The following is a 25,089-nucleotide window of genomic DNA, read 5'->3' as shown; positions in this document are numbered from 1 at the left end:
TAACCTGTGTAACCAAAATATTTTGAAAACGATATGCAGTACATCTTTCCTGTCACACGTGGGCAGTAAACACAGTGGATTACAAGGGGTTATACTTACATAGCAGAGTGAAGCCCAGCAGAACTGTTCTTACAGAGACAGCACATCGCATGGATGTGGGATCAGAAGAATAGAATAGAATAGAATAGAATAGAATAGAATAGAATAGGAGGAAGAGAGTTAGATAAGGGTGTTAATGCATAACATCTGGATTTGGCTGAATGAGAGTGTTTGTTCTACTGACTGCCTGATAACAGTTTGCTGTTGAAGACTGGTGAGTTCTTGAAATGCTACTTAAACAGAGTAATATTCATTATGTATTTTATGATATGATATGATATGATATGATATGATATTGTATTATATTATATTATATTATATTATATTATATTATATTATATTATATTATAGGTAACACTTTATTTTACAGTGTCCTTTTTACACATATTACATGTATTGACTATAGTAATAACAGTCAATTATGCATAATTACAAGCAACCCTAAACCAAACCCTTACTCTAACACTAAACCTACAGTAAGTACATGTTATTAATTAGTAATAATCATCACTGTAAAATAAAGTGTAACCATCTTATATTATATTATAGTTTGGTCTGAGACCACAATTGAAAAGTATTCTATTTTACATTACTATCTAATTTAATACACATTTTTATTATTACAAATAATCATCAAAACAATTTGAGTGAAAAGTTCAAATGAAAAAATGTACCTGAATTTCAGGATTTCTTAGTATTTGGTATGTCTCTTTTTTGTTTTAATGGCAGCATGCACTCGAGCTGGCATGGACAAATTTGTGCAAAACTTGATGATCCATATTATCCCAGGATGATTTGAGAATGTTCCAAAAAGTATCTTGTGTGCTTTAATGGAGCAAAGGACATCTGACCTTTTGTACAAAAGTGTCACAAATTTGTTTACAATTTAATAGTGACATAGAAATGTACAATAGTAAATTATGTAACTGCATTACTGAACTAATAAAATAATATTAAGTTATATGTTGTGAATTTAGAGTATTATATTTCAATAGGTTGTATTGGGTCAAATTCTTTTTGTAGATTATCAATCTGTGATTCATTTTCTTGTAGCTGAAGTTTAATTCACTGTGACCAAGTAATATTCAGCCTCTATGGATGTTTATGCCACTTCAAGCAGAAGCAGTGTTCAGAAGTGTGTTCTTTTTCACTGTGTTCAGTATTTGAGACTTGATTAATGCTCTTCCATGATATTTTATAGGATACATTGCTATTGCAGTCTAAAACAGTCTGGGTGAAAGCCTGTATAACCCACCATCCACTGTGTTGACACTGACTGCAACTCTTTGGTGTTGCCATGAAGAGAGGACACATAAGCAATTTTCTCCCTTGCACACACACCCACACCCACACACCACACACCCACACACCCACACACACACATCTGTGTGTGTGTGTGTGTGTGTGTGTGTGTGTGTGTGTGTGTGTGTGTGTGTGTGATTTTCTCTCCTTTTCTCCCCAATTTGGAATGCCCAATTACCAATCCGCTCTAAGTCCTTGTGGTGGTGTAGTGACTCGCCTCAATCCAGGTGGCAGAGGATGAATTTCAGTTGCCTCCGTGTCTGAGACTGTCAATCTTCGCATCTTATCATGTGGCTTGTTGAGCGCGTTACCGCGGAGACATAGCGCATGTGGAGGCTTCACGCTATTCTCCGTGGCATCCACGCACAACTCACCACGCACCTGAATTTTTTTTATTAATGCCAAGGAAATGTAACACAATAATAGTACAACATAGCAATATAACACAACAATTACAACAATAATTATACAACAGAAAATATATTGCAGAAATTCAACATCAAACTTAGTGAAAAGGGCCCAGAGATGTTGACACAATGATATAATACAAACGTGTGTGTGTGTGTGTGTGTGTGTGTGTGTGTGTGTGTGTGTGTGTGTGTGTGTGTGTGTGTGCTGATGTGTTTTTATGTGTTCTTATGTTTTGATCAGTTTATCCCGCCTGAGGGAGAATCCACACCTGTGAGAAAAGAATGGGGGATAAAGAGCAAATGAGATTGGGAGAAAGATTATGAAGGGGACAGAAAGAAAGTGAAATAGACAGAAAGAGAGGAGAGTGCGAGAGGGTAATATGATCTTCTCCCCCTCTGATTCCTATCACAGGTGAAGAATAAGATTTGATAATATTAAAGGAAAGGACGTCAGTAGAAAAGCAGGGTAGAGATCTTCCTTTCTTTCTCTCTTTTTCATACAAACACAAGAAAAAAACTAAATGTATTTGGACTTAGTCTGACTCTGTTTGGCAAGTCTCAGATAAGTTTGGTTATGAGAGAATTCTAATATCATAATATGATTAACTGAGGCAAACTGATTACAACAGGATGTACAAAATTATCTCATTATGTGTAACCATCTGAATAAGAGAGAGAGAGACTGAGAGAGAGAGACTTTTGACTTTTAAGGTCTCTATATTACAAAAGGTTAAAAAAAATAAAGAAGAATAAATAAATAATCACACAATTATGAGCTAAGTTACAAGCAAACATTACTCAAATATAAATTTTAAACAGTCATCAGGATCAACTTCACAAATACATTGATTTACTCCCCATTTATATTTGAACATCTGCAGATCATTTATCAACTTATAATAACTGTACTCTATGTTGATATGGGATTTTATTAATCCCTTTAATACTGAAATAACATCAGTTGATCCCTTTTCACTCCGTTTACTTTTTCTTGACAACCATATAGCCATCTTTGCTTGCCCAAATAAATAGTTTAATAAAACATGACTCTCCATTCTACTTCTGCTATACTTGGGCCCATAAATAAACCTTGCAGGTGTAAAAACTTCCCCCAGGGTTTGACACCACTCTTCTAATTTATAAAATAATGGCTGTAATCTCACACAATTAAAAAATAATTGACAGACTGTTTCTTGTACTCCACAAAAAGGACAACCCTCCCCGACCTGTGGGTCAAGGTGTGCTCTGTGTCTGTTTGTGGCTATTATACCATACACAATCCCTCATTGCTGGTCTCCAGTTCTTTTCTCAATAGGAGGTTTGTACAAGGTCCTGCAGCAGCCTTTAGGGGAAGCGCTTGACCCAAAGATCTCTTGCCATTTAGACTCTTTCACACTCTGAAGCTGAAGAAGATGTGACACCTTTACACACAGTACATAAATAGCTTTCTTTCCAGCATTTCTAAAAAGTCCCATCTGAGGTGTCTTAAAAGAAAGCAAACCATTCTCCATTTCTTGCCATTTTCTAATATCAGGTGAGAAATTCAGCTCTGGTAAGACAGAAGTCTCTTCCTCTCCAACAGGTGTCTCTAAAGACAGTCTATATTCTGGTAGTAAAAACTCATAAATTTGAGTCAATATTCTCTCTGCCACCTGAACTGATCTTATGCCCAGTTTTGAAGCCAAGTTCTCAGCAGAAATCCATCCTTCCTCAGAAACAAAATGTCCAATTTTGGTGATATTTGCAGTCCACTACGCTTTTCTGAGGGATACTGATTTAAAAACATCTAAATCCAGTACAAAATGAAAAAACAGTGGTTCTTCTCTCAGCCATAGTCCCTTCACACCATTTGGCTCCCGAGAGAAACTGAAAAATGTCCATGATTTTAACATTGATCTGTAGAAAAATGTCAGTCCTGTCAGGTCTAGTTTTTCGGTGTCCATAAGAAACAAGTGGCGGTCTAATCCCATGTTGCCCGCTCTCTTCAGGAGGGCACAGGCTACCCCAGCCCAGCTTACACCCTCCCCATATAGGAGTCTCTGAGCCACCTGGAGTCTTAAAGCTCTGACTCTGGATTTAATGTCAACTAGCCCCTGTCCACCTTCCTGTATTGGCAGACAGAGCACTGGTGCCTTCAACCAGTGCTGACCTAACCAGCAGAAGTCCACCAGGCGCTGTTGAATTCTTCTTACTAGGTCCTCTGAAGGCTCTAGAACCATCATTTTGTGCCACAGAGATGATGCAACCAGGTTGTTACAGACCAGGATTCTCCTCCTGTAGGACAGCTGGGGTAGCAACCATTTCCAGTGAGACAACCGAGCACACACTTTTTCCACTAGACCCTCCCAATTTTTTTTTCATATATTCATCTGTCCCTAAAAATACCCCTAGATATTTAAAACCCACTCGCCCCCACTGCAAACCACCAGGTAGTGATGGACTAAAAAAATCTTGACCACACCACAGAGCATCACTTTTTTGCTAATTAACTTTGGCTGAAGACGCTTTCCCATAACATTCCAAAGCCTTTTTTAGACATTGAACATCACTATGACTTCTAATTAAAACTGTGACATCATCTGCATATGCAGAGAGCTTGATAAGGCACTTAAAATCCAATGTATTGAGCTGTAAACCTGTTAGCTGTCTTCTCAATCTACACAGCAAAGGCTCAGTGGCTATACTGTAAAGCTGACCTGAAATAGGACAACCTTGCCTAATGCCTCTGTTGACTTTTATAGGAATACTGAGGCCACCAGCTATTTTAATCATACATGTGGCCCCAGCATACAACAGTTTTATTTTGGAAATAAAATTGTCCCCAAAACCAAAATCCTTTAAGGTATCAAAAAGAAAAGTGTGATCAACTCTGTCAAAAGCCTTTTCTTGGTCTAATGACAGAAAACCTATATTGGTATTATTATAAGAGACTAAATAAAAAATGTCTCGTACCAAATGTAAATGATCTATTATGGATCTATTTTTTATACAATATGACTGATCTTTATGTATAATTATATGCAATACACCATTTACCCTACTGGCCAGACATTTAGAAAACATTTTGTAATCAGAGCCTAAAATTGCTACAGGTCTCCAGTTCTTCAAAAGAGTTAGGTCACCTTTTTTGGGGAGTAGCGTTAAAACTGCCCGCTGACAACTCAAAGGAAGAATTCCTTCATTGATGCATTTTTGGAGTACCTAATCATATATAAAATAATCATGTCCAATAACATTCCAAAAACTCTTAGAAAATTTGGCAGGTAATCCATCCAATCCTGGCGTACGTCCTGAGGAGAGTCCCATAACAACAGCAGTAACCTCTTCAAAAGTGAGTTTAGTGTCTAAAGATTGCTTGTGTTCTAATGTTAAAACAGGAAGATCTTGTAGCAGTTGATTTCTACACTGTTCATCTGAGTTGTCAGCAGCATATAAATTAGAATAAAAATCCACAGCAAGTTTGCGCATCACTACTGGGTCTGAAGTAAATTGTTATCTTTTAAAACGAACATCTGTTTTTCTTGTCCTGCTTTTCGCTCCAAGTTAAAGAAATAAGAAGGTCCATCCATGTCTCTTATTGTTAAAAAATGACTTCTTACAAGAGCTCCTTTAACTTTTTCATTTAAAAAGGAGCTCAGCTGATTTTTTTTTTTTTTTTTTCAGTCCACAGTTCTTGTAGATTCCAAGCAACATTAGCATTCATGCTCTTTTCAATGTCCATGGTCTCTTTTTCCAACCAATCTAATGTCTTTTTCAAAACTAAAGAGGAATGAGATTTACACTATATGGCCAAAAGTTTGTGGACACCCCCTTCTAATTAACGAATTTGGTTACTCCATTAAATCCAGTAAAGAAAAATCTTAATGTTTCTTTATGTAATGGCTTGGGCTTTGTGTGCTTCCAAATTTGTGGCAACTGTTTAGGGATAACCCTTTTCTGTTCCAGCATGACAATGTCCCTCTGAACAAAGTGAGGTCCATAAAGAAATGGTTTACTGTGTCTGGCATGGAAGAAATTGACTGGTCTGCACAAAGCCCAGACCTGAACCCCACTGATCACTTTTGGGGTGAACTGGAACAGCAACTGTAAGTCAGGCCCCATCGACCAACATCAGTTCCTGACCTCACTGATAGCCTTGTGTCTGAATGAGAGCAAATCCCTGCAGCCATGTTACTACATACAGTATAGTGGAAAGCCTTCCCAAAAGAGTGGAAGCTGTTATTACAGCAAAGGGGGAAATTGATGCCTAAGGTTTTGAAATCAAATGTTCATCAAGCACATATGGTGTCCACAAACTTTTGGCCATATAGTGTATACTGTTGACAGAAACCTCTTATGTGCACTTTACCAACTTCCCACCACTGAATAATACTTTCATAATGGCACTTTTCACTTTTCCAGGTTTCCCAAAAAAGCTTAGAATTCTCACAAAAATGTTTATCTTCCAAAAGTTTAACATTAAAATGCCAGTAATAATTTGTATGCCTTCTTTCAGTCAAAGTACACTCAATTGTGATAACTTTATGATCAGAAAGAGCTGTTGGGATGATAGCTGTATTAACAATCTTATTTCTTATATATATAAAACCTGTCCAAACGTGCTCCAGAAACGCTGCCTTTGCTAACTTTCATCCATGTACATTGCCGTGCTGATAAATTATGCTCTCTCCACACATCTGAGAAATTAAGATTTTTTATTATATTAGCTAAACAAATAGCTGACTGTGCATTAGGTTCTTCTTCATTCCTATCTTGTATAAAGTCTAGAGTGCAGTTATAATCTCCTCCTAATACAACAACATCACCATCCTGCTGTTGTTTTAAAATGTGCTCTAGTTTAGTAAAAAGCTGTACTCTGTCTGCTCCTATATTAAGGGCATAGATGTTCACAAACAGAAAATGAAAATTCCCAATTTCAGCCCTTACAATCAATAATCTCCATGGTACCACTTGTTTTAAGAGAAGGGGAAAAAAGTACAGCCACTCCAGCAATTAAATTAGTCCATTAATTACTAAGAATTATCTTTCCTTCCCACCACAAGCCCCAATCAATCTCATTGTTTTGACTGCTATGGGTTTCTTGCAAAAAAACAACACTCAGATCTTTCGATCGTATAATTTCTGATAATAAATTTTTTTTTCTCCCATCCCTCATTCCATTGTGATAAGACCCGCAAGATCTCCATAAGCAAGGGGAAAAGAAAGAAGAATAAACAGAAAGAAAAAGAAAAGTTATAAGCCATTGAGATTATTTAGTTTTTCCCCTCGCTTTCCCTGTCTTTTTGCCTTGTCTAAGAACAGTAATATGCTTTTTGAGACGAAACCGCTTCTGTTGTGAGAGCTCTTCAAAGCTACTCACTTTCCTAGTCCATATCACAGAAGAAATAAACTTGTCAATATCAGGGAAGTAATTACTTATTTCAACACCAGCTTTTCCTTTAGTTTTATCAAGAAATGTATTCATTTGTTCAACAGTATACAGATCTTTATCAGTTCATCTTGAGCCATCTGACCATTGATCATCATCTCTTAATCCATCATCAGTACACTGGGATAAACTATCCATTTCATCAGCCATATTTTCCTCTAAGCCTTCAGCCTGTGCCACATCATTAACTTCACACACATATTCCACACCACTCTGGGCCTCACTTTTATCAATATCGTCTACTACATTCCCAGCATTATCAGAGACAGAACTGCATCCAAATTGCTCCACACTCCCAGCATTTACATTAAACTCACTCACCTCTTGCACCATGCCCTCCTCTTTGGCCCCTTCATCTTGCCCCTCAGTTCTCTGTTCTTCACTTTCTCTCGTTTGTTGGTCGGTATTATTTACATCACCATGAGATGTAGACACGCGCTGGTCATCTTTAAGCGTTTAAGGCCCAAGTCTCCGCATTCAAAACACTTCAGGCTCTCAGTGCTGGCATCAACCATACACGAATTCTCCCCATGATTAACACGGAAAGAGACTTCTCAAGTATGCTTCTGTGAGTTCAAAAACATAAAGACTTGGCGTCTAAAAGAAAGAACGTGCTTGAGTGCGTTGTTTTTTCATCCCAGGGGAATCATTCTGACAGGGCTTGCGATCTATCCAAACCTCTGCAGTTCTTTCGTGATGGTCTCATTAGATATAAAGGGCGGAACATTTGAAATTATGATTTTCGTTGCTGGAGTGGCTAGCGGGGTTACCGTAACAAACGTTTCCTTCACCCATATTCCGCTCACAGTCAACTGATTAAACAGAGAGTCTGATTTTAAAAACACAACGACAGCTTTGTTCATCCGTGAGGCTGAAATTATGTTCTCAAAACCCACCTGCTCTCCTAAAACTAGGAGAAGCTCTTCCACTGTCACTCCGGGCTCTGGTACACACTTGCACCCATTACGGAGTGACAGAGTTGGCGTTCCTTGCACGGGAACAGATGCCATACCGGCGTCTGAAATCCGCACAAGCGAAACAAGAACTTTCTTTTCTACTGTTTATAAGACTGTCCAGCGAGGGAAAAAAATAATAAGTAAAAGATTATTTGAAAGCAAAGTTTTCCACAATCACTCTCACCGATGCGCTCAACTCCCACATGCTCCCAGCATGCACTCCGTGAAAGAGAGTGTGAGAGAGAGAGAGAGAGAGAGAGAGAAACACAATAACCAAAACACTGTGCCACATGCATAAAATGGAAAACATAGTATAACAAACCACTTTTATTTACACTTTTTACTATTCCTTTATTTTATTGTATTTTTACATCATTTTCTTTAAATTCGTGTATATGCATGTAAAGGTGTATGTATGTATATTTAATGTCACTATGCTTTGGCAGTGTAAAGCTTTTTTTTTTTTTTTTTTATCGTGCCTATAAAGCTATTTTAATCTTGAATCTTAAGAGAGAGAGAGAGAATAAAGAGCCAGGGCAACATTTGTTGTTGAAAAAAAAATGGATATGCTTATTGTTGTATCTCTGGTTGTTTTGCTGTATATCTGAGGATTAGGGAATTGTGCAAGCCCCCTACAGACTTATCTCACAGTGAATTCGCCCACATTAGATCGAAAGTTCTGCAGCTCAGGTGTGTGCTTACCGAAATTCGAACCAGTGCCCCCAGTGGCTGAAGCCGGAAACGTTGTTGGCACATGTGAGCTCCAGTTTCTGGGTGAAAAGTTCACAGAGTGGCAAGTAGGTAGAGCTGCAGGCTGGAGACCTCCAAATGGGGGCAGAATCTCCAAAAGAGGGTGGGTTTTCCCAGAAGGGGATGGAGTTACATCAAAAGGGGGTGTCACTTCCACTTGTTTAGGTTAGGGAAAAGGTTAGTGGCTCCCTATATCTTTGCTGGCTGTTTGGAGCTCCAGCCCCTTTTTGGAGATCTGCCTGCAGCTATATCCTTCTACGGAGTGGCGCTATAAGCAAATTGTTAAGCGAGTTGTTTTAAGTTGTAAATGAATGACATGAAAAATAATATTTTAAATATTAAAATATTTCTAAATACTTAAAATATGTCTCTCTTTTTTTATCAACTGTAGTCTTGGTTCATTTTATATTTACAATGTTACTGCTGCCACCTAGTCTCATTTAATGAACATTACTATAACAAAAGTTTTACGTGCCGCTTTCTATGTTTTGCTTCAGATTCTTGGTGAAATGAACACTAGAGGTATTACGACAACTGTGCATTTTATTCACTTTCACACAAATCACGGTTACTATGGCTGTTTGTGTCTTTATAAACATTTATAAAAATATTTTTCACTCTATTACTCACACCCTGATATGTTATTATATCAAAACACTTTTACTCATTTGAAAAAACATACATTTTAACACTGGTATTAAAAACCAACCTATATTTACACACTTATTCCAATTTGATTAGCTTGCACTGTAGCTCATTTGATAAAGTGCTGGACTTTGGACTCAGAGGACCAAGCCTCAAGCCCAGCCAAGCACACTCAAAGCGAAAGTGAAAGTGAATCAAAAGTCCCAGAAGCGACACGTAATTACGTGGTAGCTTCAATGAATGTGCTTTTGAAGTTGAATTTGCTTTTAAAACACTATCGGTTAGGTTTACGTAAAGTTTTAGGTTAGGGAGGTACACTTTACTCAAAACATCCATCTAATATTCACCTTAAAAACCTCGTCTGATTACAACATCATTTTTCTCACTTTTGGCACCCCCAGCTGGACATTTCACTGGGAAACTGAAGCCAAACGTGTTATGAAGCACGAAATTTTGGTTTGCAAAAATGTTGCAATTGTCACGTAAATTTCATGAGATCAGGTTGTATTTTTGAAACCTAGCTAACCTGAATAGTTATTATATTACGCTTGTACACACTAGTGCCACCGAATGGAATTGCAAAAATAAACAATACAGATTTCTCAAAATGCTCCTTGTCTGCTGTTGTTCAAACAGTCAAATAGTCCCGCCCCCAACTCAAGCCATTGGTTGTTACATTGTTGGGGCGTGTCTAAGTGGGTCGCACAAAAAAAATACAGGAATTTTTATCTGCCACAAAGTGTTTACAGTTTTAGAGAAAATGAACATATGAATGGTGTACTTATTGTTCTCTTTAGAAAAAGTTGCATACTTCAGCTTTAAAATCCCCTTATTTAGACTGTAAAATGAAGTACACAATAACTGCAGTCATCTCAAATAATCACGGTTAGATCAAATAATCACGGTCAGGCGATTATTTCATGATTGCAAAAGGCCTACCCTAACCCAAACCCCAACCCTTTAGGTCTATCTAACCGTCAGTTGAGTAAAAATAAATCTTAGAGGGAAAATGCAACCTCCGAATCAAACCTCCGTGTCTCTAAAGGCTGTTCGAGCAATCACTATCAGTAAAAGAAAAATACTTTCGAATTTATGCTGTTGGTAGCAACATGCTGACTTGCTCACATGTGATCATGTTGCTCCTTAAGCTGTAAACTTTGGCGCCTAACTCATCATGCACCTTAAAAATAATGTGGCTAGTTGAGAGGTGTGCTATACATTTTTGAAGTGCTCGGACTAATGATTTTCGTCTGGTAAACAATAAAACGGTTTGGGCAAGCACCAATATCATATTTTCAAATGTGAAAATCTATTTTTTTCTGGAATTCTATATTTTATGCAAGTGGCGTAGAAATTACACACTTCAACTTTAAAAGAACGTCACCTTCCCATCAACGCAAGTCTCCCCATTGTATTGGTAAACAATTCCTGTCTACATACAGTAAACCTAGATTGGTGCTGGATAGAATGTAAAGAGTTTTTCAGACTACAACAGACCTCTACAATGAGTCAGGAACAGTGTTGTGCATTGAGCTCTATGTGCTCTATTATCTATAAGGAGCACTCTGATCGATCTGAGTCTGGTCTGCAAGTCAGCCACTCACACACACACACACACAAAACAGTATGTTCTTCAATATAGCCTCCACTATGGATCCTTGGCTGAGACTGTTTGTATTCTCATTATGAGCCATTTTAGTTCCTAATCAATGGCCACCCCCAAAGGATCATCTAAAATTGACTCACTGCAAATCCCTTGGCATGGTCACAGTATCCCCCCCCCCCCCACCCCCTTATTTCAAACCACTAAAAAAGTCAAATAAAAATGAGGTCTTCTTTTCTATTGTAATCAAAGGTGTCAACCCAACTCTCTCTTACACACAGATAAAGAAGTCCCTAACTATTTATATTGTCAGAGGAATTGGTGGGAACTTATAGCACTCCATAAGAGTCCCAGACAGTAATTCAATTTATTTCTAAAAGAACTCATTTCCAATACATTACATTATTCAAACACTATCTATTGACCTGTTGTTAGTATGGGATAAAATACTTTAAAGCTGAAATGTATAACTTTTGTGATGTTAAAATACTTTCTCCTACACCAGCTTATCATGCAAGGACGAGAGATTCACCGAAATTTTGGCCGTCAAAACTTTTTGGCCAAAAATGTCTTTAAATGCTATTTTCGGTTTTTGGCCCAGAAAGAAAAAAGCTGCAAATTTGAACAGAAACTGATACATTCAAATATGTAAACAGAAACACTGGAGAAAACGCAGCGTTTTATGTGAAAAGGTTTAATTACATTTGATGTAAATTGCGACTGATGATTAATGACAGGCCTATTGTAAACTGACGGTAACAAGGTCGTGGTTATAGGTTAGGCACACCCACCTCTGTACATATATGTGTGTCCACATGAACGAGCGCAACAGCACAAAAACACTCAAAGGAGTTTATGGAAGCACACTGTTAAAAAATTTCAAATTCGATTGCACATTCATTTGCTTTTCCTAGTTGTTTAAGTCCACATCTCCAGAAGTGATGAAGCGATCGCTCTCTTGGTTCTTAGAGCATTAATAAAGAGAGTTTTCCCGTGCTTGTTCGGAGGCTGTGAGTCTGTTTAGTATGAGCCACAAGTTATTTGAATGCAGGGGTCAAATATCCCCCATCTTCTGTTCGAGACATGCTCTACATCAGTGGTGACACACTGAAGAGTCCAATCTGATCCTTTCGGCATCCGGCATGCGTGGTCTCGTGCATACACACAAATACATGCTTTTTATCTTAAACTTGATCTTTGAGTAACATAGTCACGGAGAATCGCTATTTATTTTTCCCCACACATGGCAATAATGACAGAATGGATGATGGACTGAACAGGAAAATATCCATTTGTCCATTGTTGTTTATTTTTAAGAACTTTATTAACATTTTGTTGGGTAACGATGTGACTATATTACCAAAAGTGAGTTTTTACATCTATAGAGGTGTGCAATGTTTTAAACATATTATCCAATATTTTAAAAGTTGTTCGAGCCTAATAATTTTATAGTAGTAATTTGTTTTCTAAGTGTAATTAACCAATTCGAGAATTTTTTTTTTGTTTTCGGCCCAGTGTGTCCAGAATTCTCGGTTTCAGCCAAGAATTTTCATTTCTGTGCATCACTAGCAGAGACAACTATAAGTAGGCCATTCATAGGTAAATTTTCTTGAAAACTGTAAACACAGTGTCTCTTTGGTGCAATAAAATTCCTCTGTTTGTTTTGAGCAGTCCGTCCAGCCTGACACATCGACATTGGTTCGACCAAAGGTGTGAGTTTGGGCTGGGACTATCTGTGGTAAGTTTGGGGTGGGACTATCTGTTTTTTTGATTGACGGCAAATGGTGGGATAGTAAAACAGCAGCAAAAATCTACGAGCCATTCAGAGGTCTTACTTGGGCCAGTAAAAAGCCACCAGTTAGCAATGGTCTAAAATCACTCAGAACACCTCAGCATTGTTTTGTATGGACAAGCACCAATCACATTTTTTCAAATAGGAAAATCTAGTTATTTCTGCCATTCTGTTTTTTTGATGCAAGTAGTGTAAAAATTACACAATTAACCTTTAAAAGAACTTCACTTTCCCATCTAATGTTTATTTATGCAATTCTGTTTTTTTGACGATATTGGCGGAGAAATTACACACTTCAGCTTTAAAGAATTAAAATAACCTTAACCTATTTTTCCACAGTCTCCACAGAATCTATGTTAGAGAAATGCATGCTGAGTGTCCTTGGGGTGTGCAATGATGTCTAATTTAGATGTACCTCTTTATTATTTTCAGACTCCTAAGATGCTTTGCTATCTTCAGCTACTCTGAGGTGGCTGATGCCGTCGGCTCTCTTTGACATGCCATGGTGGCAGGCGCTACTAAACTCTACCCTAACCCGCAATCAAAGCAACAGCAGCTTGTTCCTGCTGGATGCCCCCTGCTGGCAATCAGGAGCCATGACACTCACACTAGTGCTATGCTACGGTCTGGTGCTGATTCTGGGGTTGCTTGGTAACATCCTGCTCATCTGCATCATTATGCACCAGAGGGACCCTCCTAATGTCACCAGTGTCCTCATCGCCAACCTTTCTGTTTCAGACATCCTGGTGTGTGTGTTCTGCCTTCCCTTCACAGTGGTCTACACACTCATGGACCATTGGATCTTTGGAGCACTGCTCTGCCGCTTAATGCCCTTCATACAATGTGTATCGGTGACGGTTTCTGTACTATCTCTGGTTCTGATAGCACTTGAAAGGCACCAGCTCATCCTGCATCCATCTGGCTGGAAGCCGAGTGTCCCACAGGCATATGTAGCAGTCCTGATCATGTGGCTCTTGGCATGTGTAACATCATTACCGTTCCTAGCATTCCACTTGCTCAGTAGCGAGCCATACATCCTGCTTCCTCCACCGCTCAGTCACCTGCAGGCATGTCTGGAAGTCTGGCCATCTCAACAGCATAAATTGGCCTACACCACCAGCCTGCTTCTATTTCAGTACTGCTTCCCGCTGCTCCTCATGCTATTCTGCTACCTCCGGATCTTCTTGCGTCTCCAATGCAGACAGCGCATGCTGGAGCGCCAGTGCAGCCGTAATCGAGAAGACGAGCATAGGCGTGTGATGCACACCAAGCGTATAAATGTCATGCTTTTCACTTTGGTGGCTGCATTCACTGTGTGCTGGTTGCCGTTAAATGCCTTTAATGTGGTGGCGGACTGGCACCAAGAAGTGTTGCCTGTGTGTCAACATGACATGTTGTTTTCAGTCTGCCATCTGCTGGCCATGAGTTCCACCTGCGTCAATCCCATTATCTACGGCTTTCTCAATAGCAACTTCCGTAAGGATGTGGCCTCTGTGGTGCTGCACTGCCACTGTCGGCCCCTTGAGGACAGCTATGAACACTTTCCGATGTCCACAATGAACACTGACATCTCACGGGTGTCTCTTAGACTCAGTTATCGAAACAATTCTGTGTAATTGGACTATTTGTTAACGTAAACCTTGTCATAAAAGAGAAACACACCAACCTTTGCATCAAAAGCAGTCTTTAGCTCATATTGACATAAATTATTTACTCCAATGCCAAACTTTTACATAGATCCCTGTTGAAAGACCAACATAGCTGGTCATAGGATGCTGGTGTGCTGAGGCCAGTTGCGCCATCCATGTGTAAGTTGCAACTTAGACTAACTATATCGTAAATGGGCACTAAATTACAATACCCCCACTACATAACATTTGAGCATAAAATGTAATATTTTGGAACTGAACTTTGGAAGGTGAATATTTGTATTGAATTTTTAACAATTACATTTTGCGTGAAATATTTTCAATTAAATATACAACCATATGAAAGTGCATCCCTAAAAAATGCAAGCAATGTTAATGTAATGCATTTATTTGTCAAGTAGTGCAATTCAGTGTGCTTTTTTTGTTTCAAAGACATTTGTCATTAATATACTTCCATAAAAATGTAAAAAAAATTCAGTCGGTTGTATAGTAATATTTATTGCCCCTAATTAATTTTAGATACAGATCCTGAATAATATTACTTACATATATAAATATACTATTTAATATATTTACAAATTTTTTATGGATCATATTTCAATGAGACAAAAAAGGACTGAACATCACCCACAAACATTTAAGACTGAAATTCATGGATCTTCATCACTTCTGTTTACAAATGTAAAGGCTGCTAATTGGATCATACAGGTTAACATCATATTGGTGTCTATTTACATTTATACACTTGGCAGACAATTTTATCTAAATGAACTTACAGTGTATACAAGCTACTAATTTTATAAGTGTCCCTTTCTGGCTGTTTAAGTAGCTAATTCTGCTAAATTTCCTTGGTCCGTCAGCTTTATCAGAAATATCATGCTTGTTGACCAGCTTTGTGAGGTTAGGTGTACTTGTGAACATAATTATGGTCCACCAGCAAGACCAGCACCAAACCAGCACTAACCAGCAAGAACCAACTTAGACCATCAGTGAAATTCATGCTGTTCAAAGATGGCCTTTTCAACAAGGATACCTGCTTTTGACTCAGGAGGAATGTAATGATGGGTTAAAACAGCACACTTGTTCTGGAATAGAATGGTGTGGATTGTGATTGGTTTTAAAAAAGCACGTCACAATTAAAATCAATTTGATTTCCCAGAATTAAATGCTTCTGACCCCCACTGAGGTAGCCTATGTAACACACCAATTATGCCTCTTGAAGAGTTGATTGCAAAAGCATTTTACTTTTGTAGCACTTTTAAGTCTTGTAGACTGTATATATGGACAAGGCAGAAAAATTTGAGTGGCAGAAGATTGTGGCTGTGTTTTCATTTCTGAGCTAGTTTTCTTTTCTCTCACATGCAATGAGAGCTATAACGAATGAATTATTGGAAGGAAACACACTTGAATTTGAAACATCATCTCCTTTTCCTTAAGGCACAAAGCTAATTTAAGTTTGAAGGTACTAACAGTGTACAAATGCCTGGAAATTGCATAGAGCAATGTCAAGTAATATTCTGTACTAAAACACAACAGGAACATTATATGAAGTTAGCGAGAGAGAGAAGAGAGAGAGAGAGAGAGAGGTCCCAATGCAAACATGGTGTAAAATGTAATGCCTGAATTGTTTATGAATGATGTTATCAATGTATCTTATATGTTGTATATTTTCAGGTTTTGTGAACCATTACAAATGTTTACTGCTGTCTAAAATGCTATGTTATCACCTTATATAATGTCATATCCATCGGACGGTACATCAATAAATCTATTTTATGGACAATTGGGGCCATACCAAATATTGTAGAGGAGAAATGCAGAGATTTAGAGGGAAAGGTGAAGAGGAGGAGAGGATAAATGAGTTTAATGTGATCTTCTTTCTAGACCGGTAGAGCTGGCTTATGCCATAAGGTTCTCAATTTTGCACTTGTATTTCTTCACTACTCTTAAAATAGTTTTAATAATACATTTAAAAAAAAAGTGAATGACGGATTGTATGTTTCTGTTTTCTGACTGTTTGTCTGACTTACAATGTGAAGAATTTACATGTTTCCATTGATCATGGTATAAATATTGGGGGGTTGTACTTGCTTGTTTTTATTATTGTGGGGGTTATCAAAATGAAATTAAAATGACTTGAAATAGAACATGCAATGGTCTGTGAGTGAGCCCGTTTTAGTGAGCTCTTCTTTTCATTTAAAGGCGCACCTCCATGTTATCATGACACATGTGGTGCTTACCGAGGAGTAAATGATCCGAGGATAAGATGACTATTAAAAATAATAGCCGAACAACAATTTATTGTAACAGATACATGAAATATGTTTGTTGCTGTATAATTGTAAGTATTATTTTTCAAGCAATGTAAAAAATAAAAAACAAAATAGAATGCAAGACATGTTTTTTGTTGTTGTTGTTTTTTTTTTACTTAATGAATAAATAGTCTGTTAATATGTGCATACAAAACATTATAGTACTGAATGCATGTTAATAATGTAAATTAAAAGGTATTCAATATTTCTTCCCATACAGAAATATGATAAATGGCCATGAACATTTAAAATGTAGTTTGTATATTTGGCCATACATTTTTAAATTCCACTGACTGTGATTTGGAAAAATATATGATATATATATTTTGAAATATATGTTGTTGCATACATGCACAAGTATGTGACTTTTTATATTAGTGACAACCATGGATGAACATGCAGTTGAAGTCAGAAATTTACATACACCTTAGTCAAATACATTTAAACTCAGTTTTTCACAAGTCCTGACATTTAATCAAGATCCAGTTAGGATCACTATTTTAAGAATGTGAAATGTCAGGATAATGTCAGAGAGAATGGCTTATTTCAGCTTTTATTTCTTTCATCACATTCCCTGTGAGTAAGAAGTTTACATACACTTTGCTAGTTTTTGGTAGTGTGGCGGAGCAGAACTGCACACTGTTCCTTTAAGGATCCACCACCACTACCTAAAATGGATGCTCGTTAGATTGCCAGGTGGCAATAATAAATGTAACAGTGAAGAACAGGGGAGAAGACATTCACCAAAGACAAGAGAGATTTGAGACTGGGGTGAAGTGAAGTCGAGGTGTGCCAAGCTGATGTAAGGAGAAAGAAAGGTTTTTTTTGTACTGTGATGTGGATAAGGAATGTGATTGGAGTGCTCATCACCAGAGAGTGAGGCCTGGATTTCATAGCCGTTCATTGCACTTCTTGAGTAAAAGTGGGGTGGCATGAGTTCATAGGATCTGCAACCGCCGAAGAGCTCCATGGTCAAGGTGTGATGGAAAATTATAGGTCTAAGGATATGTTTACTCGACAATGATATACTAAAAACGGAAACGTTTTTCCTTTGCGTTTTTGAAAAGTTTCACGTACAGACGACAACATTGTCAAAACAATCCCCGTTCACACGGATCCGCGAAAACGACTAAAAACGGTGTATTATGCATGCCAGGCCAGTAGTTGGTGATGTCACTTTGTAGAGAAACACTACGCGCCTGCGCACATAAGCATTCTTCCACAGAGCGGTGAATACAAACAATGAAGATGGCGAAAGCATCGAGCAATTTTGTCTGGACGGAAGCTGAGGTTGCTTTATTACTACAATTACTTTGCTGGAGAAGCGTCAAACTCAAAATCTTGAGTAGCACAAACACAGTCCTGTAATAACGGCATCGTTTTCAAAAACTTGCACTTTGAAACCCGTTTTCAAAAGTTTGCGTTTTCAGGCCCCAAAATGCCATTATCGTGTAAATGAAAAGCCAAAACGCATAAAAAGTTTTCCGTTTTTAGTTGAAAATGTTGTCGTGTAAAAAGCCCCTTAAGTGGAAGCGCCAGGTGATACCTTGATTTTTCTAACCTACCCATATTCCCTTTTGTTGGACTCTCACTCTGCATTACTGCAGCACTGCCCACAGTCACCATACAGGCACATGCAAATTCTCCGGGACCCAGCGTGCACCATTCACAAACTCTCCAACTGCCTGAACTCTCTCTCACACATTTACATACACACACACACACACACACACACTTTAATAATTATTGTTGTGTGTTTCGTTCTGTTGTGATCTACGTATGTGTTCATGATTATTGCTGATATTTTATTTTTTTTGTGTGAGTCTTGGACTCCTTGCATTTGTTTACTGTTTTCCTTGTGCTACTTGTACAATATACTTATGCTTTGAAAATTGAAACACTCTTATTTTGTGAATTTATTTAAAATACATCTATTGCAATTAATTGGTGGCTTTGAGAGCTATCTGGAACAAAAGTATTAATTTTGATGGGCACAAACCTGTCTGGCACCCGAATTTTATTTAAAATTATTAATTTAAATTTAGTACAGGGGCCGCCACCATTACAGTAGCATTGCCTTTAAATTGTTTAACTTGGGTCAAACGTTTTGGATAGCCTTCCACAAGCTTCTCACAAAAAGTTGCTGGAATTTTGGCCAGGTTTGTAGGCCTCCTTGCTCGCACATGCTTTTTCAGTTTTGCCAACAAATTTTCTATCAGCTTGAGGTCAGGGCTTTGTGATGGCCACTCCAATACCTTGACTTTGTTGTCCTTAAGCCATTTTGCCACAAATTTGGAGGTATGCTTGGGGTCATTGTCCATTTGGAAGACCCATTTGCGACTGAGCTTTAACTTCATGGCTGATGTCTTGAGATGTTGCTTCAATATATCCACATAAATTTCCATCCTCATGATGCCATCTATTTTGTGAAGTGCACCAGTCCCTCGTGCAGCAAAGCACCTCCACAAAATGATGTTGCCACCACCATGCTTCACGGTTGGGATGGTGTTCTTCGGCTTGCAAGCCTCACCCTTTTTCCTCCAAACAAAACACTGGTCATTATGTCCAAAGAGACCAGAGGAAAAGCTCTTTTTTTCAAAAAGTAAGATCTTTGTCCCCATGTGTCTGGCTTTTTTATGGTGGTTTTGGAGTACTGGCTTCTTCCTTGCTGAGCAGCCTTTCAGGTTATGTTGATATAGGACTCGTTTTATTGTGGATATAGATATTTGTCTACCTGTTTCCTCCAGCATCTTCACAAGGTCCTTTGCTGTTGTTCTGGGATTGATTTGCACTTTTCGCACCAAACTACGCTCATCTCTTGGAGACAGAATGCGTCTTTTGTGAGCGGTATGATGGCTGCGTGGTCCCATGGTGTTTATACTTGCGTACTATTGTTTGCACAGATGAATGTGGTACCTTCAGGCATTTGGAAATTGCTCCCAAGGATGAACCAGATTGTGGAGGTTCCCAATTTTTGTTTCTGAGGTCTTGGCTGATTTCTTTTGATTTTTCCATGATGTCAAGCAAAGAGGCACTGAGTTTGAAGGTAGGCCTTAAAATACATCCACAGGTACTCCTCCATTTGACACCAATTAGCCAATTAAAGTATCAGAAGCTAACTGGCTAATTGCCTAAAGGCGTGATATCATTTTCTGGAATTTTCCAAGCTGCTTAGTGAATGTAAACTTCTGACCCACTGAAATTATTATATAGTCAATTAAAAGTGAAACAATATGTCTGTAAACAATTGTTGGAAAAATTACTCATGTCATGCACAAAGTGGATGTCCAAAATGACTATAGTTTGCTAATATGAAATCTATGGAGTGATTAAAAAATTAGTTTTAATGACTTCAACCTAAGTGTATGTAAACTTCTGACTTCAACTGTACATTACTTATATGTTTCATATAATGTATATTGTGATATATCAGATTTCCTTTATGTTCATGAAAGATCAGGTGGCAGATTTCTGTATGGGTTTCACCCGAAAACCATGTAAACATCAAATGGAACTGAATTCTAAATTTACACTAGACTAAAAAACAAAAACAAAAAACAAAAACAACAACCCTGAGATGGCTCTTTGCCTCCTCATTTCAAAGGTCCACCACACAAATTACAGTTGTACTTATTATTATTATTTGTACAAGTTTGTAGCTCAGACTTGTTAAAACAACCACTGGTTTCCACTGGTGCAATTTAAAACGATGTGTGATATTTCAGATATTTCAATAGAATTAAATAGACAAGGACTACAGTATTTCAACCACTGGCCTTTGTTTAAAATGCCTTTATTTAAAATGCATTTTTTTAGTCCACTTTGAAACTGTTTTAGATTCTTGGATATAAAGTAGGTTTTCACATTCATCATGGGAAAAATATTTAGGTGCTTTGATAAAAAAAAAATTTTCACAGAAGTCTTAAAAGGTGTTTCAGTGGTCAGATGTAACTGACATGGTGTTTTAAAAGGTTCAGATATGGAAAAACATTAACTGTCTTTCCCAATAGCGTCCAAATAATAGATTACTGTAGCACAATAGATAAGGTCCTCCCCAAACTATCAACCACAAGGTTCAGCTTTAAAACTGTTTTAATTAAACAACACATACTGTTCATCAACTTCTTTCTTGTTACCTTTCTGTCCAAATCCACACATTCCTGACAAAATACCACCAAGCCCAAAGGGAGTAGAATAACAAATACCCCCTGAACAAATTCCCATTGCAGGGCTCATGCTGAGCTCCCTCATCAAAACTCCCACTGGTGTTGCTATGTTTCCCTAACCCCTACACACAGATAACAACACACTCACATGTAGCTAAATAGTAACATAGTAAACTTAAAGTACTGTGTATGTTGCCAAGTAAAAGGAGGGAAATAGTGATAGAATTATGAATTCAGCTGCATTATAATATTTACCTCCATATTTCTGCAACAGGGGCACAGCCAGATTGACACCTCACACCCACACTGACACCCACACACACAATACACACAAATTATTTTCAATAACTCCTGAAATGGACACATGGAAGATAAATAGACCAGAGACTAATGCACACAAGACCGCACAATAACAAGCGATTTCATCCATTTACAGAACACAATGCTAGTGTGCAGCCTTGAACGCTAGTTATGTAGGCTTGAGAAAGCCAACATACTGATATTCTATTTAAGCTTATTATTATTATTATTATTAAATTCAGAAGACTAGAGCTTTCATGCTACATCCACCTAACTTGGCAAAGACTTTCTACCTGTTCTGACTTGGGTTGCTATGACTTTTCAAACAGATCGGAATTACAGTATTCCCATAGCGGACTTCCGATCAGGCCCAATTTCCCATTTACTCCCATTCAAAAATTGTCTGTAAATACTGCTAAAGCGTTCAAGCTACATGGACAAAATAAAGATGCTAGCAAAACATACTAGCAACACCTAGCTACATGCTAGAAATACCTAGCTAAGTGCTAAAACATGCTAGAAACGCTTAGAAACGACTTTTCAAACTTTAAGACTGGCTTTCTCAAGTCAACATAAAGTTTGTCTACAAACTTTTCAATCTAGTTACTAATTAACTGATAGTTACTATTAGTAATAAGCATGCATTTGACAGTAAGTTATAAGTATACAATTAGATTAAGGCTTACTTCACTAATCAAATTGAACAAATATTAAGCCATGGCACATAAGCTTTAAAATACAACCCCGATTCAGAAAAAGTTGGGACAGTATAAAAAATGCTAATAAAAACAAAAAGGAGTGATTTGTAAATTATATTTACCCTTTGCTATATTTAAAGCACAACTACACATTATATGATGTTTTTCCTTGTGAATTTAATTGTTTTTAGAAAATGTACAGTAATTTCAAATCAGATGATTGCAACACGTTCCAAAAAAGTTGGGACAGTCGAGTGTTTACCACAGTGAAACATCACCATTTATTCTAATAACACTTAAGCATTTGGGCACTGAAGACACAAGTTCCCTGTCTGTCACTCACTTGACATTGTGTTGAAGTAGTGACACTAGGGGTTCGATCAGTGAGTGCCACGGGCCGACCTGTTTCACGAGTGATGCAGGCGGTCCGCCTCAGGGCGGATTTAATGTCTCGTTCGGGGCTCGTGACGAGGATGAGTTATCGGTCGGAGCATCGGAGGGTGGGCTTCTGCTGTTGGAAGTGGATGAATCTTCTGAGCTCCCGCCCACGGGAGGTAGAGCTCAGGATGAGGCGGATGCTGAGATGGCAGCCGTGCTTGCCCGGGCAGCTGTGAACATCGGGCTAAAGTGGAATCCTCCACCCTGCCCTGAGCGTTCATGGCTGGATGATTGGTTTCTGGGCCCCGGTGCCTTTCTTCCCGGAAGTGCACGAGGAGCTAACGAAGTCATCCATCCTGACCACCCTCGACGGCAGAGCAGCTAAGGGATATGTCGAGCTTCCCCAGGTAGAGCGCACCATAGCGGTGCATTTATGCCCGCAGGGCGCAGCCACCTGGAGGGACCGACCAAGGCTCCCTTCCAAGGCCTGTAAGTTCCCTTCCTTGTTGATGACAAAGGCTTACAAGGCAGCGGGTCAGGCTGCTTCCACCCTGCATGGCATGGCCATCATGCAGGTCCACCAGGCCAAGGCGTTGAAAGATCTGTACGAGGGTAGAACCGACCCGGGGCTTATGCAGGAACTGCGTACCGTGACCGACCTCACCCTACGGGCGACGAAGGTCACGGCGCGCCCCCTTGGGCCAGACGATGTCCACACTCGTGGTCCAAGAGCGGCACCTGTGGCTCAACCTTGTGGAGATGCGTGATGCTGAGATAGTTCGCTTTCTCAATTCGCCCATCTCCCAAGGGGGGCTTTTTGACGACACTGTCAAGGAATCGCACAGCAGTTCTCGACGGTGAGGAAGCAGACGCAGGTGATCAAACATATCCTGCCTCTGAAGTCCCGCACCCCGTCTGCCTCTCGCCAGGGCTGTCCTCCTGCGGCGCCGGCCCCAGCTCCCGTACCATCAGAGCCCGTATGTCGGTTTTTGAGAAGAAGATCCTCCCGTAGGAAGGCGACTCCACCCGCCCGTCAGCAAGCCCCCAAGAACCCCGGACGGGCTTTGAGGCAGCCCTGACATGGGCGACTAAGGGATGAGGCGGTGAACAGGTAAGTGTGCCGGTTTCTGGGGCCGTGCGCCTTCCCCAGCCACCAGCCTCCGTTGCGGGCTTGCGGAGCAGCACGTCCCCCCTGGGTTGTCTTCCAGGTGGGGTGCCTGCTCTGCCTTGCCGCGAACCACCCTTCTCGGGCACAATAAATCCAGTCATCCCCTTAATACCGCTGGTGCGGAGTCTGGAGGCCTGGTTAGAGCTCTCCAGCCCCTTGTGGTGGCTTGTCAGGACGATTCGCCTCGGCTATGCGATCCAATTCGCCAGACGCCCGCCCAGGTTCAGTGGCATCCTCTCCACTGTGGTGCGGGGCGAGGGTGCCTCCATCCTCCGGGCAGAGGTTGCCACCCTTCTGGTGAAGGGAGCAATAGAACCCATCCCCGTAGCCGAGTCACACAAAGGCTTTTACAGCCCTTATTTTATTGTGCCCAAGAGAGGGGGAGGGTCACACCCAATACTGGACCTGCGTGCCTTGAACAAGGCCTTACACAGGCTTCCGTTCAGGATGTTAACGCAGAAGCGCATCCTGGTGTCAGTACGACATCAGGATTGGTTCACGGCCATCAACATGAAGGATGCGTACTTTCACGTATCGATCCTTCCTCGACACAGAACCTTTCTTCAGTTTGCCTTCGGGGGACGAGCATACCAGTATAAGGTCCTCCCCTTCGGTCTGTCCCTGTCCCCTCACGTCTTTACCAAGGTCACAGAGGCTGCCCTGGCCCCGCATACTCAATTATTGTTATGACTGGCTAATCCTAGCTCACTCGCGGGATCTATTGTGTGCGCACAGGGACCTTGTGCTTCAGCACCTCGACCGACTTGGGCTTCAGGTCAACTGGGAGAAAAGCAAGCTCTCCCCTGTACAGAGCATCTCTTTTCTCAGTATGGAGTTGGACTCGGTCACTCTCACGGCACGTCTGACTACCTTCTGCCTGAAAAGCTTCAGGCAGAAGGTAGCAGCACCAGTGAAACAATTTTAGAAGCTCCTGGGTCATATGTGCTTCAGCACCTCGACCGACTTGGGCTTCAGGTCAACTGGGAGAAGAGCAAGCTCTCCCCTGTACAGAGCATCTCTTTTCTCAGTATGGAGTTGGACTCGGTCACTCTCACGGCACGTCTGACTACCTTCTGCCTGAAAAGCTTCAGGCAGAAGGTAGCAGCACCAGTGAAACAATTTCAGAAGCTCCTGGGTCATATGGCATCCTCGGCGGCGGTTCTCCCCCTCGGGTTGATGTATATGAGACCGCTTCAGCACTGGCTACAGACTCGAGTCCCGAGGTGGGCATGGCGCTACGGCACCCAGCATGTGACTATCACACCACAGTGCCGTCAGACTTTCAGCCCTTGGTCAGACCTCGCATTTTAACGGTCGTTCCCTTAAAGCAGGTCTCGAGGTGCATCGTGGTCATGACAGATGCCTCAAACTCAGGCTGGGGTGCCGTGTGCAACGAGTAAGCAGTATCGGGGCCAGGGTTAGGGTCCTCCTTT

At 39.8% G+C, this 25,089-nt stretch overlaps 1 protein-coding gene across 2 annotated transcripts; it reads left to right on the top strand.

Annotated features, from left to right (window-relative positions):
* The first annotated feature begins 216 nt into the window (after window positions 1–216).
* LOC127454742 (neuropeptide Y receptor type 6-like) lies at window positions 217–16,195 on the top strand. Of its 2 annotated transcripts, none has more exons than XM_051722116.1 (2): window positions 217–313; window positions 13,418–16,195. In XM_051722116.1, the coding sequence occupies exon 2, from the start codon at window positions 13,462–13,464 to the stop codon at window positions 14,599–14,601; it is 1,140 nt and encodes a 379-aa protein (XP_051578076.1). In that variant the 5' UTR covers window positions 217–313; window positions 13,418–13,461; the 3' UTR covers window positions 14,602–16,195. The 2 variants fall into 2 exon arrangements, with proteins under 2 accessions (XP_051578076.1, XP_051578077.1); XM_051722117.1 differs by lacking the exon at window positions 217–313 and adding an exon at window positions 12,882–12,931.
* Window positions 16,196–25,089: the final 8,894 nt, after the last annotated feature.

The sequence above is a fragment of the Myxocyprinus asiaticus genome, chromosome 17 (assembly GCF_019703515.2).
Source record: "Myxocyprinus asiaticus isolate MX2 ecotype Aquarium Trade chromosome 17, UBuf_Myxa_2, whole genome shotgun sequence".
In the NCBI taxonomy this organism is placed as follows: domain Eukaryota; kingdom Metazoa; phylum Chordata; class Actinopteri; order Cypriniformes; family Catostomidae; genus Myxocyprinus; species Myxocyprinus asiaticus.
This window is presented reverse-complemented; position numbering and strand designations above follow the sequence as displayed.

Bases quoted from the DNA above. Each gene is read 5' to 3' on its own strand.
- LOC127454742 (XM_051722116.1), top strand. From the start codon at position 13,462: ATGCCGTCGGCTCTCTTTGACATGCCATGGTGGCAGGCGCTACTAAAC.